Source organism: Mytilus edulis, chromosome 3 (genome assembly GCF_963676685.1).
Source record: "Mytilus edulis chromosome 3, xbMytEdul2.2, whole genome shotgun sequence".
Classification (NCBI taxonomy): domain Eukaryota; kingdom Metazoa; phylum Mollusca; class Bivalvia; order Mytilida; family Mytilidae; genus Mytilus; species Mytilus edulis.
Genome location: NC_092346.1, coordinates 87,222,461 through 87,241,522, shown reverse-complemented (window position 1 = coordinate 87,241,522; position 19,062 = coordinate 87,222,461). Strand labels below are relative to the sequence as shown.

At 32.0% G+C, this 19,062-nt stretch overlaps 1 protein-coding gene across 1 annotated transcript; it reads right to left on the bottom strand.

Moving 5' to 3' along the window:
* Nucleotides 1–296: 296 nt before the first annotated feature.
* On the bottom strand, nucleotides 297–9,298 carry LOC139517686 (uncharacterized). The gene is made up of 10 exons (XM_071308982.1): nucleotides 8,623–9,298; nucleotides 6,706–6,824; nucleotides 5,940–6,020; nucleotides 5,296–5,359; nucleotides 4,368–4,459; nucleotides 3,466–3,584; nucleotides 2,943–3,035; nucleotides 2,427–2,539; nucleotides 2,081–2,158; nucleotides 297–966 (listed from the first exon to the last, which is right to left on the bottom strand). The coding sequence occupies exons 1-10, from the start codon at nucleotides 8,737–8,739 to the stop codon at nucleotides 841–843; spliced, it is 1,002 nt and encodes a 333-aa protein (XP_071165083.1). The 5' UTR covers nucleotides 8,740–9,298; the 3' UTR covers nucleotides 297–840.
* Nucleotides 9,299–19,062: the final 9,764 nt, after the last annotated feature.

The following is a 19,062-nucleotide window of genomic DNA, read 5'->3' as shown; positions in this document are numbered from 1 at the left end:
TAGATATTCTAAAAATAACCGTGCAATATGCTTTTTGCTATCTGCCGTTTTCTCTCTACATTGGTAAAAGACACCTGAAACTAAAATGAACTAATGTGTATCCTCTTCCAATATGATTTGGTTATGGTTAACCATACTAAAACAATGACAGAAGATACCGAAGGGACAATAAGAAAATCATCAGTCAGAGAAAAAGCGACAACATCAAACTCCAATCATCTACATTATACCGGTATATAAGACAAGGATGGACATCTATACAAATAATATTTTGATACATGACTCAATAAAGCATCTTTTCTTATTAGTTTATTTTTAACAACTTCATAAAACAAAAAATGCAAAACAACAAAGTTAACATGTTTTAAACAATATTGTGTCAATTGAAATGACAGGATTTGAAAATTGAGTTTCCCCGTACTGTGGCTTTAATCGAAACTGTTGTTTAAATTTAAAATCAAATACAACAGACACAACAAGTTTTTAACAATGAAAAACATAACGTGGATTATAAAACACTTAATACATCGATATAATTTATAAAACACTATATGATACATCTAACGTTGGAGTACTATACAGTTGTAAGCATTTGATTCCATAGATTATTAAAGATAAAAGACAGAGTATATTTCACAAAAGAGCCATCAAAACATCTGAAAAATAAATGATATCTATTTGAAAAAAAATGTATGCTGCTTTCAAGCTGTCCATCACTAGCCATATCGGCAGGCAAGTCTCTTTTTTCAAACCATTTTATTTCCTTAATATGATAGATGGCGATAGCTAACATGTCTGGATATTTGATTGGTTAACTTAACACGACTATAGTATTAGCTATCATTCTCCTGGTTTATATGGATTGTAGTCATCTTCCTTTAATGAAGCTAGAGTGTGATTGACCACCCTGTGGTGAGCCTCATCTGCACGAATGGCAAGGATCACATCTAACATCTTGGCGTCATCCTAAAACAGAATAAAACAATAGTAAAGATGCATAAGTAATAATAAACACATTTCTATGACGTTTCAATAACTTATCGTGGTGTTGATTGTTTGATTGTTGAAGGTTGAAGTCTTGGCAGAAAAAAATCAAATATACGTTAAGGAAATGACAAAGGGCAACAAATCAGTTTAGAATCTGCAATGTGGCCTTGGAATATGATAAGATACTTATAAAAAAATATTCGAAGATTAAGAACATGTTATACACGAACGCCTCTGATTTGTTGCCTCCCGGGGGGGGGGAGAGGGGGTGAATGAGACATTCCCACAGATGACAACAAATCGTATTGCACATTGTTCAATCTGACTCGAGAAATGATACAGCTTACTGGAAAATGGAAGTTGTTATTTTATAGTTCTTTTCTGTTTGTGTTACATTTTATTTATGTTTCGAGGTGTTTCTCTCGGTTTTAGTTTGTAATCCGGATTTCGTCGCTGTTATACAAAAACCTCGTATCTAAGGTTTTGATTATTTTACACCAGGCAGTAAAAACTGAAATCTTTTTATCGATTATTTAGAATTAAATGTGTATGTTCCACTGTATGCGAAAATATCTGATCTTCTAACCAATAAATTACCAAGACGAGCAAAAATGTCTGCACCTCAGTATTGTATTTTGAAAGCTTTTCACATTATTTCTAAGCTTTATTAACTTTGAGAACCTAAAATTGATTCAGTAAACTGTAGCTGTTATGATGTCAGCTGCCGTACCGTGGGTTTTTCTTTTGAGATACGATATTTTCGAACAACAAAATGTCTCACCAATCCGACTACACTTTTTCGTCACATGTCAGAATTCAGGTTAATGATTGGTTAGAAGATCAGATATTTTCGCATACAGTGGAACATACATATTTAATTCTAAATAATCAATAAAAAGATTTCCGCAAAAAATTGAGATACGAGGTTTTTGTATAACAGCGACGATTTGTTTTCTCTTAATCGATTTATGACTTTCGAACAGCGGTTTACTACTGAACAACATTGCCATTATTTGCTGTTACAATTAGGAATTCTAGCAAAAAAACACGTTTTTACGGGTAGACATTATGTACAGTGTGTAAAAGTTCTTACCGGTAATTTCCAGTAAGTGATAGCAGATTCTGGAGCAGGTTGTGTCTTCCAATGTTCCATGGAACCATTATGTATATCCTGGAAGAATGAAGACTGCGTAACGATGTTTTACAATATACACACACAAAAAATTTTTTGCACGTCTTTACAATCTATAAATAATGATGTCCCTTTTATTAAGTATTCTTTATAGATAGATGTTTAATATCAATTGATTCTTATAATATTTCATAACACTGATGAAACCAAACTTATCAGAGGAAAATATGAAGGTATTTGCATCAAGATGAGGTTAGAGGATATCCACGATTTTTATTTCAGATGAAAAAATATATACAAATTTTACCTGCACACATTTAGTGTATGTAATTACTGCTTCTTCTTCTAAGTACCCAACAAATCTGTGGCAAAATCTAGGACTAATCAAATAAGCTAAACTAAACATGGTTACGAAAGCACCTGTAATTTAAATGCAATAATTCTAAAGCTTATAAATTGCATACAGATTTTTTTTTTACATTTGGTACAAATAAAGTAAAGGTAGACAAGTATACAACATATGTTTGGGTTGGGTTTTTTTTTTGACAATCTGTTTATGCAACTTATTTTTTTTTAGATAAAAGTCGACAAACTTCAAATTTGATACATGAAAGTAATATATTTTTAAGTACAACTTTAAACTTCATTCTAAAAACTATAGATGTACAACAAGTAGAAACTAGAAACATGGTACAGAGATTCATTTTGAGCATGAAATAGTTTGACCGGGCAATTTTTATTTTTCAAATGCCTTTTTATTGTTGTTGTTGTTTGTTTTTTCTTGCAATTGCTTCTGGATTAACACTGAAACCAGTATATTTACCCTGTGATACAACCACGCCCAATCTGAATATCTTTGTTGGTTTACGTAGCTGTAATGCTGTCATAAGGTGCATTCTTTCATTCTCTGCTTCTTCTGAATAAATAAAGGATGTACATTTGAATAACAATCAATATGGACCATTTGGAAGAATCGAATTCTACACCCAACACTTTCCTACCCAACTATTCGCTCATACAATATAATGTACCCTAGTTATAATGTCAAACGAGCATATGAAAACTGTACAATCACGGAAAAATTACACTAAGAATTAATTGCATGAAGTGATGGGTTGGTACTCATTATGGACATTATGGACATTAAAACAAACGCTTACATGTTTCAACCTAAATGCATTCTTGAGCAACACAAATTATAAACTTATGGAATTTTACGAGACTGACACATTAACTATAAAGTTTGTCTAGTTAATCAGTTATACATAATAAGGAAATGCTGTGCTACTGCTAACAAAACTATCGACCCTCCTTACGACAACCGTAAATGAATGTATATTATTTACCTAGAAGTGTGTGGATCCAACCATAATCTCTTTGCATGCGTCTTAAAGAACTTAAATGTCTTAACATGGCAGCCACCATACCCGGGACACCAGCAACTGTTTCTAAGAAACATATCCGTCTGTAACGATCAAAATATTCTGATATACATTTTCAAGGCAATGCTATCAAAATAAATTTTAATAATCGCCCTTATACGTTGGTATACGTATAAGGAAATAGTTTGACAGTGATGTGTATGCATTGAGGCAGATACCCATACAAACCATAAAGAAATATACCATGTTCTGTAATGATAAAGTCCGTATGATATTCCTACGGTCTAATTTATCTTCCCACAATCATGCCGATTGAATTAAAACGGCACGAAAACTGGACTTATCACTTCATTTTTAAACTATTAAAAAGAGCCAGTTTAATATGTTTAGTTCGCAAGATAATTATACATACAAAGCAACAATCCAATGTAACTTATTTTTTACATCAATATAATCCTTGCCAAAGTGAGGCGTCCGTTTGGTTGTTTGGGATGTATAAATACGCAGCCACGTTCGTTAAATATGATGCCTCTTGTACAAAGACATGGTGAATGCAACGCTCTCTTTTGTTTAACTCAGAGAACCCTTTCAATCACTATTAAGGGAGGTAAAGGGGCATCTTTTAAGGCTCAATTTTCGCCACTATCCAAAATACTCCCTTTTTTCAGCAATATCCCATTTCCCCCCTTATATCCCGCTCTTCATTTCGGTAAGTCTACAATGCAGTTCTTCTCATTTGTGTTATAATTGTAACTGGTTTCTAGTTGAAAATTGCATGAAATAAATACCAAACAAGCAACAATCAAACGCTCTTTTATTTAGCAAATACTTGTGTATTTTAAGTTTTAACAGTTAAGAACACTTACAGGACCCATTTGCGTTCATTTCTTTCCCCTCTGTTGAAACCACTAAGTATATCAAAAGATCCCCTCATTAGTTTTACAGTATAATAGGCCATCTACAAAAAAAAACGATTTTCTTTAATGCTCTTGCAGTTATGATTTTTTGACATTCTAGACTGAGCTGGTTCTTTAAAGACGTAGCGAGAATGGCGATGGACATTTTGCATTGTGCTCATGCCAAGAAATCCTCGCTAAAAATTCCGGTCGACCTCCTACGGCAGTCATTAGTAGCTAAAGATTTGATTTCATTCAAAAAATCAATTTATGACCTTCATGTACGTGTCGCTTAGAACACGGCCATATTAGACCGAATGGTCAATATTAATCATCCATGTAATTTGCTCTATGGGGTGTTTGCAGAATTTAAACGGAGGCAATTTCTTGGCATGATAAAGCGAAAAGAGAGGCGAAAGATACAAAAGGGACGGGACACTCATACTCATCAGTCGAAAACAAACAGACAATGTCATGAACAAAAAGCAAAAACTTCCAAAAGACAAACAACAGTACAACATTAAATACTAAAGACTGAGCCACGCAAACCCCACCAAAAATGGAGAGAAAAAACGAAGAGGTCTGTGTACTCATTTATATGAATTATGTTTCGATCTTGGGTTAATGTACTATAAAAAGAGTTTTGGAGTCTGTGTTTTTTTTTACATAAGCAAATGTTGGAAGGTAGAAATTATCTATAAAAATTGAAATGTGATATGATTGTCAATGAGACAACTAGTCAACAGAGAACAAATTAATATTAGCATTCCACACCTGGTTTTTTTATAATGCTAACTACTACTATATTTTGGTCTGCAGTCTTTTTCTTTGGAACTTACAGAGATCGAAAATTTTGTAATACTGATCAATCCTAAATTATAGTCAGTTGAATACTAACCTTGTCAACTTTACCCTCTGGAGGTTTATGTGTGACTTCAACATTATGGACTTCTTCCTCAGACCTTTTAGGAATTAAAAATAATAAGTATTCGAATGATATGACAATTTTTCGGTCCGAATGTTTCTTCAACTTATTTTAGAGTACAAATTTCTACTTTGCGTTTGTAGCTTTTGCTTGTGACGCACGCATTTATACATGTATATGGTTGCATACTTAGAATATGAAAAAAAACTCATTAGTTAACTCAAGAGATTAATAACCAGTTGTAAAACACAGTGACTGTTAATATTAAATAAGGAAATGTGATATACTTGTCAATGAGACAACTATTACAATCTGTTACGGGTTTCGTTTGGCAAGATAAGCATCCACGAATTGCATTCATGGGAGATTGTAATTTTTCGTAGTACTATTTTTTTTTACCGGCAATTTACTTTAACAGTTATTTTTTTTATATATATAATATATATTATAATACCATAAATTTCTTATTTAAAATTTAGCAAATTATTTCCAGATAATTGATGTTCACTTTTGATTTTTAACGATTTTTTTTTAATAAAGTACACTTTACATACACTGATATATTAAATATTAATGTACCTGTCTTTTAGTACAGCATATCAATCTTATTATCTTACCATATTGGATGAGGTAATGCATTGGCTCCAATTGGAGGAGTTTCATCTTTGGATGTTGCTGGAATATTTTCTTGGCTTTTCCTATGTAATGAAAAACTTAACTATTGATTGATTAGAAACACATTTAATTCATGTATTTTGACTTCTCAGTCCTTTGTGTGAATATCTGTATGATATTTATATGCATCTTACTTTATTAATGCGCAAGTTGCCACACAATTTATTTAAACATCGCTTAGATGTTATTATATGGAAACCCGTTGTCCATCCGTCCGTCTGAATATCAATACTTCTAACGATGACTCAAATTTGCTGTCACCAATACTCGTCAATACTACATTAGGATTGATTGAAGAATTCTCCATTTCGATTTTGAAAATTTGTCATCCAGAGTTATAGGACTTGATTCATTGAAAATTCTATAGTTATCAAAATGTACACAAATTAAACTTTGCTGTGATACTTTTCTCGGAAATTGTAACACATGGCTGGAATATGTCGCAGTAACTAAGATTCAATTTTCACGATTTTAATATTTGTTTTTCCAGTCTGAGAGTTGAGTAACATTATTGATAAAAACTTCCAACATTTTCACATATCACGACACCTATCCAGTATGTTTGGATGGTTTTCATCAAAATCGTACACTCTAAATAAGTGGAAGCTTCTTATTCATTTTGAAAGTCTTCTGGCTTGTTGCACTATTCTTATAGTTTACTTTTAGATTTTAGTATTTTTTTCTAGTTTAAAATTTGCAGATACGTACTTGAAGTGCTGCAAACGTTGAGGGTCTGGAATTGTTTCATAATTTCCAGATCTAAATTTCTTCACGTTTTCGTCAACTTCGTCCTTTGTACCTAAATTCCTTACTTGGACATATACTCCCTTCAAAAAATAAAAAAAAGGATAGATACTATTTTCTATATCAACACAATGTGGAAGTAAATGGAAGTTTGCTCTTATCACTTGACAAAATACGAACTTTCATTTCCTCGCACCAACGTGGTTGAAGCTATAAGAGGATAGCAATTTCTTCACAATCGAAAATGTTTTAATCCAAATTGGTTTTTTTTATATAATTTATGACCTTCCGATTCCAGAACTAACTTACCCTTTTAAGAGATTACGATCTTTTAATATTTCACGAAAAGCACTATGATGCTAATATAAATATGTGATTGTATGTATATTGATACATTACTGATCTCGGAACACAGCAGGACTTGCATATGTAAGTAATAAGCTGACCAACAGTTTTTGTTTTATTTGTTTTAGAAATCCTGTTTTCCTAGACTTATCCCATCAATCAGTAAAGGGATTTGGTCGTATGGGATGTATAACCACACAGCTCCGTCGGAGTTTTTTTTAAAAGGGGATGTTAAATTCGAAGCCTTATGTAGGTAGAGTGACGATCAACTTTACAGAACTTCTTCTTTGAATTTGTATTTATTTGGTATGTTGGTAACATGTACTTAGACTTTTCATTTTTGTATATGCTGAATAGACTTTTTTTACACAGTTACTCCGGTGTTTGTTAGAATTTTTTATTCATCATGTATGTACGTAATGATAGTTAAGACCAGATCATTGGTTCTAGATGTTTTTACTGGGTTTGCTTCGTGGTTATTGTCATTTTGACCTTTACTCCTACTTCTTTCAATCCATCCTTGCTATTTTGCTGTAGATGAAACAATGTTTTATAACACTTTGCCAAGGAATGAAAAATGTACTTGGTTGTTCAGTTTTAGTTTGTTGAAAATGTTGTGATCAATGTACATGCATTTTAGAGCCCTAAATTGTGATTACTGTGTAGTGTGACTGTCACCCTTAAGGTAATCAAAATTTAAAATTAAGTAAATTTATTTATTTAATTTGATATTATTTTTTTTTTTATTAAAGTCCATTCATCCGATACTGCGTAGTAATATAGGAATTTCTTTAAAGTTAACAAGCAAAACATTATGGACGTATTGATTGTTGGTCACGTACCAAGGTTACTATGTCTTTGAGGCTTAATGCTCTGTTGCAGCAAAATATTGTATGTGTTTCATTGTAATAAATTAATAAACATAAGGATTCATTGTTGTTCGAAATATAATTAAAGTGCACATGTTATTGTACCTTGACTTCGGTGTTTACATGAATTATCATTGATAAGGTCATAATTACATATTATCTGTTTTCAAAACCTTATCTTTTTTTTCTCTCTCGAAATACTGCGGATTTTCTACCCATGGAACAGGTTGGCCTTATAAACTTTTTTTTTTTGCGTCACTGATGAGTCTTTTGTAGACAAAACGCTCGTCTGACGTACACAATTTTAGTACACGTATGATGAGTTTATTGATAAGATGTATGAACTATCTTCACAGGCCATATACATATTAAAATTTTAAAACGCGAATATCCAATATAATATCAACCAAAAACAGGTGCTCCGACGTTCAAGTTCCAAATAAATAAATACAGAATGCATTTTTGATTTTGGTATATATATAGAGAGAGCATGAAAAACAGAGATCAAAAGGTTCTGTTCCAAACATAATACAGTGTGCATCTTTTGTTTTGTATATGTATTCAGGAAGAGAAGAAAAAGTTAGGCTGCGAGAGTTTCATGCTAAATATTTATGAAAAAGAGTATATAACCAAGCAAATCAAGGTATAAGTTATGTTCATCCATTACCTGTATTGACGAAGCTGAGTACATATTGGTTATCCAAAAAGGTTTCCCCATTGTTATTTGTTTAATTAATCCCTGACTGTGTAAACCACACCTACAAACGCTCCTTAAAACATACATTATTGTTGTCTATACTGTACGATATTCCTGAAATATTTGCACAATAGAAAATGTCTAGTATGTAAAAATAAAACTTGATAATCACGGATTCCCCTGTATTGATAAAACTGATGCAGTTATATTCAGTAACTCATGACGTACGGAATTACCATCCTGGTTATGCTTTTGTCAAACTAGTGGTCACTATATCTACTCAAAGACTATTAACTCCGTGATTATATAACTCTTTATATAATGTATATAATTTTTTTTTATTGATAACGTTTATTTACAACATAGCAAATTTATATTTATTTAAGAAACCTCGTCATACTTCAGAAGGTTTTCTCAAGGTTAATTTATTATAGACACTATTTACGTTTGATCTCGTAATGAACTTTACAACTCACGTTCACATTCTTGGAGGACATATTTCTGTTGTCATTCGAAATTAGGGATTAATATTTATAAACAAAATTTATATACATTAAGATGAACGTGCAAATTCCGTTAAATCATATAAGTTAACCATTAATTCCATTTTTTCCTTACATGATGTATTTTTTATAAAGTCTAAGAAAGACAAGCCTGATTGAAATATATTTGACATTCAGTCCCTGATTCAAACCTGAGTAGAGAAAATATTTGAAATGGATAACTATCTTCAGCACGAAGGAAATAAAGGTAATAACATGGAGCAGATGGAATTAAAAATTGTGATGTATGCTCGGGCTAGTTGATAAACAACAGATAAAGGGGGTGTACATGTAATGGAACCAAAATGCTTCTTCGAATCTTGTAGAGACCCAATTGAAGCAATAAGTGTGAGTTACGGAAAACTGTTTACAAATCTCCATTATATTTGTTCATTGATGAAATTGAGAATGAAGTTCACGTGTGGAGTTTGATAGTGCAATCAACTTAAGTCTTCGGAGTAAAGATTTATAAAACTAAAGATCGGTGCGGACAGTCACATGAGACCAGGACAAACAAAATGAAATTGCGAATTTTGCATGCGCGAAGGTCCACCGGTTTGTAATGATCTTGATAGGCACGATATCGAGAAAAGTATTTTCACGACGCATCTATAACTGTCAAAAATATGAGCAAGTCAATTCAGAAGCTGAAACAAAACCTGCATTTGAAAAATCAAAAGGATGAGAATACGCGCGACCACATTATGTTAACATAATTACAGATAAGCATTTATCCGACATGAAGTTTTTAAATTGAGACAATTTTGATGTGGGCAATTCATCCTGATATTACATTTTGGATAAACATTACCAAGGTGTTTTACCTAAAAATAAAGACTCGGCTGTCGGGTTTTTCGCTCACATTTTTGAGAAGTATCAGAAAAATATCTGCGGAACAAAAGAATAAACAACATCCGAAAATCCCATCTAGAAGGCAGATGAGAGGCGTAAAATATTCCAAAATTCTTCCAGTTCTTCTCTTTTACATAAACGGTCAAATTTAATTGAAACATTCAGCAGTATTCAAATAAAGAGAGAAGCAAACATCCCAGGGAGATATTCAAACTCGAAAATAAACTGACAACTCAATGGCTACAAAAGAAAAAAAGACCAACAGATAAACAATAGAACACAAAACACAACACAGAAAACTTAAGACTGAGCAACACGAACACCACAAAAAAAAACCTACCCAGGTATGTCTCAGGTGCTCAAGAATTGTAAGCAGATCCTGCTTCACATGTGACACCAGTCTAATTCGCAAGGTTACATTCGGAAAAAGGGGACAAAATTATAGCAACGATATAAGGAACATATTCGCTATCATCTGTGAAACGGATATTCGATAACGGTCAGACGACTCATGATGGCATCCGTAAAACATAAGAATGGATGATTTCAACTTCACCACTAGGAACTCTTGGTTTAATAGCGTCATTACGACAAGAAACATTCTATTAAGGAAAATATGGTAAGAAATACAAGCCCTGGAATATCGTATCAACTAGGAGATATATACTCCATATGTAAGCGCTTCCGGAATGTTGCTACATAGCCTCACTTGAATAGAGGAACATGTCGGCAAGAAGAAGGGGCACAGCTGGTTCACGAGAGAAAGCCGATTGTTTGTTGACAAACACGTCCTGCAAATGTCAATGTAAAAATCAAGAATCTTGAATATGACAGTTTAAGAGTACCTTTTGTTTGAAATATAAGTTAATTTTTTAAATAGGATTCATCCCTCCTTAAGTCAAGACACGTGTATCTATGCTGGTCACTCTTTTTTTAATGAAATAACGCTGTATCATTTCTTTCAATTCGTCCTTTAGATGGAATGGGGAATTCTTTTGTAAAGTGTAGAAAAGTTCGACGTTTTAATACTATTGCAAAATGAAAGATTCTTAGATTGTATTTACTTTTAAAGACCATTTGAGTAATTTTAGTATCGTAATTTGATTCACGCCACCTATAATATGTAGTTTCTAAATAACTTTGAAGCTCGGCTTTAATTGCTGATAAAATGTTTCGTGGACTACTTTTAAGACCCAGCAGAAATGCCTATCAAACTTCAATTTAGAGTCGCTGTAAATATATAAGTATGTAGCATCATAATTCTATGAGTAAACCTTTTATACTACACTACTTATATGGGGAGGTTTCCGGTTTAGAGCCTACTCTTGCTGACACCTAAACAAACCAGACCGAAATCATTTTAGCTTAAAAAAAAAGGAAAGATAAGAAATTGTAAGAATTAAGCTGATTTGTCGAAAGACGCCTGAAGCCACCGTTGATGCTAAATTCATGATTACCGAATTGAATTAGAACTTTCCAAGATTTATAACAAGGTGAAATGGCAAGAAAGTTGTATAGAAAGAAATGAAATGTCAAGAATAGATATCAACATATTGTGATTATTTGTGATTAACCATGACCATCACAGTCCTACAACGTTTACAGAAGAAAGACTAACAATAGTTCACAGATAAGTACGCGCAATATCATTTTCATTAAAATTATATATATAAAAAAATGTACATGGTACAATAAATCTTAAACTTATTTCATATGCAAATGAAAAAAAAGTTGGCAGAATTAATTTCTTGCAAGACAATAATGTATCAGCGAAGGATGGAATAATTGGGAAGTTTCCAAGTAGAAGGTATACTTTTAAATCTTATTAATAACTACTAATAAAAAGCACGAAATAAAATTTTAAATATTAAATAAATGATGAAAAGTTTTGGAGGACTTTCACATTATTTCAAGTAGTAATGATTTCAAAGAAAAATAATTTCCTGACCATACAATGCATCAAGTAAATTGAAGTAGTTTTCTTGTCAACAGAGAAAACTGACGAAAGGATTGTCGCACACACAGAGAAAAAATTATTAAGAAGTGCAAATAACATCTTTTTTTAATATATCATTCAAATGTTTGCTCTGTGCATCGAAACATACTATCACTTGATCTATAGGAAATTATTATCTTTTAAAAGAATTTTAAGCACCCCAGGAAATCATCTTTTGTGTAATCATTTTTTACTGTGCTGCCAGGAAAGCTTTATCAATTTGAAATGAGTTTTATTTACAATTTTAAGTGTTTAAAGATTCCTTAGTTAAAAAATAATAATGCATTTTCAAAGTATCATGTATGTGCTAAAATAAGAAAACGATTTATTGGGAGGACCAAAGAGCATTTAATAATCAATATCACTTATGCAATAATAATAATAATGAAAAGTTACTGAGGTAATTTAAGTTGACTTTGAAAAAACTTGATGCAACGTTATACACAATTAAAAAATGGAAGGTACCAACTTCCTGGGGAGAATGTTTTCGTATGCTTTGCCTTTTTTGTGGCCTTTCTCGGGTCCATTATTGAAATATTTTGTATTATTAACTTTTTAGTTAATTTTATTTTTTTAACTTTAGATAAAAAGATATTCCAGAAACACTTGTTGTGACCAAGGAATTCATAGCATTAATTTTATTTTTTAATTTTCAATGAAAAAAGTAAGTTGACATATGAATCATAGAAAAATAAAAGATAACAAAATCAGTATGTGCACAGCAAAGCTGTTCTTTATCTGAAAGTCACAGTAATGCCTTCAACATGGAGAATTCTCTCACCTCACTGCATGTTAAGACAACCCCTAGCACAGTTTTTTTGTTAAAGATTTTTTAATATAAATTTCATTATATATAGATAAATTTGTTGCATAATAATATTAAATGTATATATTCTGCCATTTTATAGATGATTGAGAAAAAAAGTAAAATCACAAAAATACTGAACTCCGAGGTAAAGTCAAAACGGAAAGTCCCCAATCAATCGGCAAAACCAAAAGCTCGAACACATCAAACGAATGGATAACAACTGTCATATTCCTGACTTGGTATAGGCATTTTCTTATGGTGGATTACTCCTTGTTTTATAGCTAGACAAACCTTTCACTTGTTTGACAGTCGCATCAAATTTCATTATATTGACAACGATGTGTGAACAAAACAAACAGACAAGATTGGTAAAAATGTCAAAAATACAGCAGTCAACATTGTGCTATAATTTTAATCACTATAAAAACAAACAAATATGTAACAAATAAGCAGAAAATGGTATGTAGACCAATAAGAATGTATGCTATTGTCTGAGGCTTTTGAAGAAGTGGAGGTAATACAATGGTATTCTTATTACTGCACTAAAGTTTGAAGATGTGACACATGATTTTGATGTATTCATTATTATGATAGGTAAGATAGTTTGTACAAGGATATCGTAGATACTTAGATAAACCGTCAATATAAGTAGAGGCATGTAGTATCAATTTCTAAAAATGATGCAAACTGGTGGAACGTGGTGTGAAATTATTGTTCATAATGAACGGATATAAGTGTTTTCAGTTTCAGAAACAAATACGTTTATAATTTTCACAATCATTATACATTCGAAGATCAATGTACGACAGCAGTGATACCATAAGGTACTTTTTTAATGCTTCTTAAGACAATGGAATACAGTTTAATATTTTTCCTGCTATTTTCAATTATCACGATTTTAAATGGATATGAATATTATGATGACATGAGGGCAGTTAAATATCAAATGTTGAGGAAATACAATGTCGACGCCGTTCCAAAATCTTCCAGTAATGTGTCTCTTGTAGTGAACGCTACCTTGTATGTCATGGCTCTAAGTGGTTTGGACGAGAAACATCAAATTCTATCGATGTCGGTATTTTGGGTTATTAGATGGCAGGATGTTATATTCAAATGGGACAACACGAAATACAAAAATGTAAAAGAGATGACAGTTAAAGTTAGAGATCTCTGGGTACCTGATGTTTTTGTCGTAAATGCTCTGAAGGATATGCGCGTTAGTCGTTTGGATGAGAATGAATATGTGAACGCGTTATCCGATGGACATATGACGTGGTATCCGTCAACAGAACTGATGACGTCATGTTCTGTGGATATATCAAAATATCCCTTTGATATTCAAGTGTGCAGCATACGAATAGAATCTTGGTACCACAATAGTAAACATTTTGTTTTAAAACCAGGAAATCCGGGTATTGATTTTTCTGAAAGTCATTTTCTAGAAAATGGAGAATGGAAAGTTACCAACTTAACATCATTTGCATATAACTATACGGATTATCTCGATAACACCACATTTTATACTGGAATAAAATATTTGATTACATTGAAGAGGAGATCATCTTATCATCTGTTGACCACGGGTTTTCCGTTTTTTATCCTTATGTTTCTGAACACACTTTCTGTTATCATCCCGACGGAATGTGGAGAAAAACTAGGATTTTGTATGGCACAGTTTTTAACAGTTATTGTATTTCTTACACTCGTTGCACAGTCTATGCCCGTTTCTTCACTTACAATTTCACATTTTACATTAGTTATTGCTTCGCAAATTTTAATTAGTGGATTTTCGACGTTGATTGTTGCTGTTAGCATATATTTTCAAAATAAATCTGAAAACAAGAAACCGCCGTTGTTCCTGCAAATTTTGTTAACACCAATTCTTTATTTACAAAATGTGACTAAAAACCCCGAAAAAGAAGAAATTGAGGAACATACTATTACATGGAAGCATTTTGATGAAAGGGTAAACTGTATTTTACGAGTTGTTTTGTTCTTCAATATCGGAGTTTCTGTTTCACTGTATGCAATATTTGTACTGATCAATTGAAAGTAAGATAATGACCTAACTTTAGTAGGAGTTGTATGGTTGATATAGCGTAATATACAAGGTATTATTGAAATATATTGATGTTTGTCCAATTCCAACACCAAAACCGTTCAAGATAATATTTTGATATTTATAGAAAGTCGCCTTCATGTGTTTTATATGTTAATTTGAGAATCGAACAATATACTAATGAATATTTCGGAAAAATGGCTTAATTCATGTTATGGTTTGAGTTTTCATTCACTTGTTTAAATCTTTATTTGCTTGTCCTAAACCGCGAACTTGTGAAGCAGTGGACGTCGTTTTTTATTATAGTTTGAATTGAAAATAAATGATATGGGGTATCCATCAGTGACACCCAATGGGTATATGCAAAGCAAATAAAAAAGAAAAAAAAGGGAACAGAGTATTTATAGCTTTTCTTAATCTCAAAGTTACAGGGAATCATTCATTACGAAGCAAACATTCTCATCTCAGACCAAGTTTAAGACGGTCCCTAGCACCGGTCTTTGCATACTGACGATCAAGTCACAACTGAGAAGACAAATCCATCATGGAGTAATATCAATAAAATAAATCTGGTAAAGAAATAAAACATTTCTTGTCATAATTTAGCCCGAGAATCCCACCAAAGCGTCCAAAAACTACTACTAACATTTATACAACCTAGAGGCACATCACATGTTAGATATCTTGGTATGAATGTATAGGGCACATAATTGGGGTAGACTTTGTAAGAAGCAGCATCACCACCTCGGGCCTGGTAAAAAAGAACATACCCAAATGTAGTACATATTTAAATCAAAATAATTCTTTCGCATAGTTGTAAATAACTATGTCGGGTATGTGTAATAGGTAAATTAGATATCAAATGAAATGTGAAGGGCTTGTGATCCTTGTAAAACGCCGTTTTACTGATATTTTAGAATTTTGAATAATACAATTATATTTTTTTGAATGAAATCTAAAAAAGTAAGAGCTTGAATTTCCTGTTTATGCATATCCAAAAAATAAACGATACGCAGTACGCTTTGATACTATGGTGTAAATAACGGTATTCTGACCTCGCCATCTCAAATGATTCAAATTAAAAAATTATAATAAGTTAAACATCAAAAGCAGTGGAGACCAAATATATATAGTTGCGTCTAAACTCTTATTGATAAAAGAATACACCAACAGGCATGAAGGGAGAGAATAACGTGAAAACTGAAAAGAAGTGACATCAAGAATAAATACGCCATAATTCTATAGGACAGATTCCAGGAGTTAACACGTTAGATTTACAAAAAAACTTACGATTAAGATTGAACGTAAGTCAAGAAAACTTTGCTATTATTACGACACATCATACTTGTAAGTTGTTTGTGAAACCGACTCCAGAACAATTGCAAGTACACGTAAACTGAGAGGAATAAAACGTGAAATCAACTTGAAATTGCTGATTAACCTTCACATGTACTTATGGAGTTAATCACAGGAAACAACTAAAACACATATATACTTGGCTGCATGATTTGTAAGTTCTACTACAGCGTATATCCATGAAAGTACACCAATATCCCTGGGCTGTGAATAGGATTTCAGGCTTGGGATATAAATCCCTCATTTTATTTTATTCTGTATTATTTCTTTTCTCAATTAAAAATAAAGTGTTTGCTTCTATAGACACAATTTTATTTTGTGACCAGTTTACCTGTGCCATCTCTAATTTTCCATGTGTTAAAAATCATAGATCATTTAAATAAAAAAATAGTGCAAAATCATTTGACGACTTCATTGAAAGCAAACTTCAAGGTCATGATAATTTCGTGGAATCATAAATCCCTGGCTGGATTTTTTAACTTGCAGGAAATTCATATGTAGATGTTACAAGTCTGAATATGCCGAATACTATAAAATATTTAATTAATTGCATTTTAATTTGTTTGAGCGAATTAAAAGTTTTTTGCGCATTTATTTTTAGTTCATTTTAAACAAATTTAATTTGACTTTTATCTTGACCTAACGTTCTCGCGGAGAACATCCCAAAAAAAAAGGAATACTAAGTCTGTCAGTTGTCAGTGTTTGCACCGGAGGATTTTCCACACTCAATCCGGCTCCACTGGATGCTACCCCTTGACCAAAATATATTTATCCTTCATTGTTATGTATGGCATTTAGCAGAGAAAAGCTATTCTTCCTTTGGCCGACGGAACAAAAGTTTTTGCTTTTATTTCCGATTCATATGTAAATTTGTTGTCTACGGATGATTTCTTTGTATACGCCATGAAACCACAGCACACATAATTGTAAGTGCTCTTGGAAATAAATGAAAAGATATCTCATTCAGACAATTATAAAAGCAAAATGTAGCATCACTAAAGAAAATCAAAATTTTAGAATCAATTTATTCTAATCGTAATACAAATGTGTGTGTAAGTATGCTTATTTTTACTTTCCACTTTACTATAAACAAAGTAAATGGTCTATTGAAGTGTTATCACTTAAATTATATGCAAAACCAAGTACTTTTTTTTTTTTTTTTTAGCTCAAAACACATTTCAGCTGCTTCTACATAATAACACCTACCGGACACTAAAGAATGATATTTATACGAAATTAATTTTCTTAGACAATCTTTATTTATATCTGCTAATATAACATTATAGTTGCGTATTGTAACAGATTTAAACGCAATTTGTTTTTCTGTTTATCAAAGTTGTTGAAGATATGTTGCCAACATATTTGTCTAATAAATTGATTACGTAAAAACATTATAAAAAAACGTTAACAGGTAGGAGTTATCTTAACTTTGTTCTGTTATTCGCATTTAAGAAATTTTTATGGTGATTCCTTCATACATGATCAATTTTATTTGGCAATCGCCAATGGCAGTCAGCAGGGTTTAAGAACATCAGTTGTTCGACCTGTTAGTCAAATGCGTTTTGTTTAAATATACTTTTTCACTTTTTTGGTCTTTTGGAAAATGTTGTTTGTTCTGTATTTAGACCCTTCTACAATGAAATTTGTTTTACATGCACACGTATAAAAATTGCGGTTTTTATCCAACGCAATCATAGGTTTGAACGTAGTTTTCAATTTAGACTCTATATAATACATATATATATATATTGTTTCAGAAAAAGGGAGAAGGTTTGGATCCATTAAAACGTTTAATCCCGCTGCAAATGTTTGCACCTGTCCTAAGTCAGGAATCTGATGTACAGTAGTTGTCGTTTGTTTATGTAATATATACGTGTTTCTCGTTTCTCGTTTTGTTTATATAGATTAGACCGTTGGTTTTCCCGTTTGAATGGTTTTACACTAGTAATTTTGGGGCCCTTTATAGCTTGTTGTTCGGTGTGAGCCAAGGCTCCGTGTTGAAGGCCGTACTTTAACCTATAATGGTTTACTTTTTAAATTGTAATTTGTATGGAGAGTTGTCTCATTGGCACTCACACCACATCTTCCTATATCTATATCTATATATTGTTGGGTTGATGTTTAGACGAGTTGTATATATATATCAGCTTGCACTAACTATTCCATATAAGACCAGTCAATCAAAATTGAAAAGTTCCGTTTGAATGGATAAAGAGGAAACATCAAGGTATCAAACACAAAATTGAGAAAATTACTGGGTTTTATTTCTGGGTTTTTCATGTTTCAGTAATATTTTATTCTATCATAAATGTTATTTATTTACTAGAACTTTATTTTTATGATCATCTTAATTACAAGAGAAGGATCGCACAGTTCATGTATAAGTTTGTGTATATCATAAAGTTGACAATAAATAAAGTCAACAGTAGTATATAGATATGAAACCAGTGAGTTCTGGTAGCATTGCATTTAAGAACAAACTTGTAGTTATGGTAATATGTTTTGCGTCCAAAATATTCAGTCTCTAAAGATTCTATCAATATGGATATCATGGATTTATTGTGTGTACAACACAATCTGTCCATGGGTTGGGTATTTGCAAACATTCAGTATTCACAGGTATTGATGAAAATAATTAAAATTGTGGTTGGGATTTAGATTTAAAAGCAAAATATCAAAAATACCTAACTCAAGGGAAATTTAAAATCGGAAAGTCCCTCATCAAATGGCAAAAATAAGATCTCAAACACATCATACGAATTGAAAACAACTGTCATATTTCATTGGTACATATATT

Bases quoted from the DNA above. Each gene is read 5' to 3' on its own strand.
- LOC139517686 (XM_071308982.1), bottom strand. From the start codon at position 8,739: ATGTATGTTTTAAGGAGCGTTTGTAGGTGTGGTTTACACAGTCAGGGA. The intron at 4,460-5,295 runs GTTAGTATTCAA...TTTTTTTTGTAG, and splicing joins CAGAGGGTAAAGTTGACAAG to ATGGCCTATTATACTGTAAA. The intron at 2,540-2,942 runs GTAAATATACTG...TTTAAATTACAG, and splicing joins GGGCGTGGTTGTATCACAGG to GTGCTTTCGTAACCATGTTT.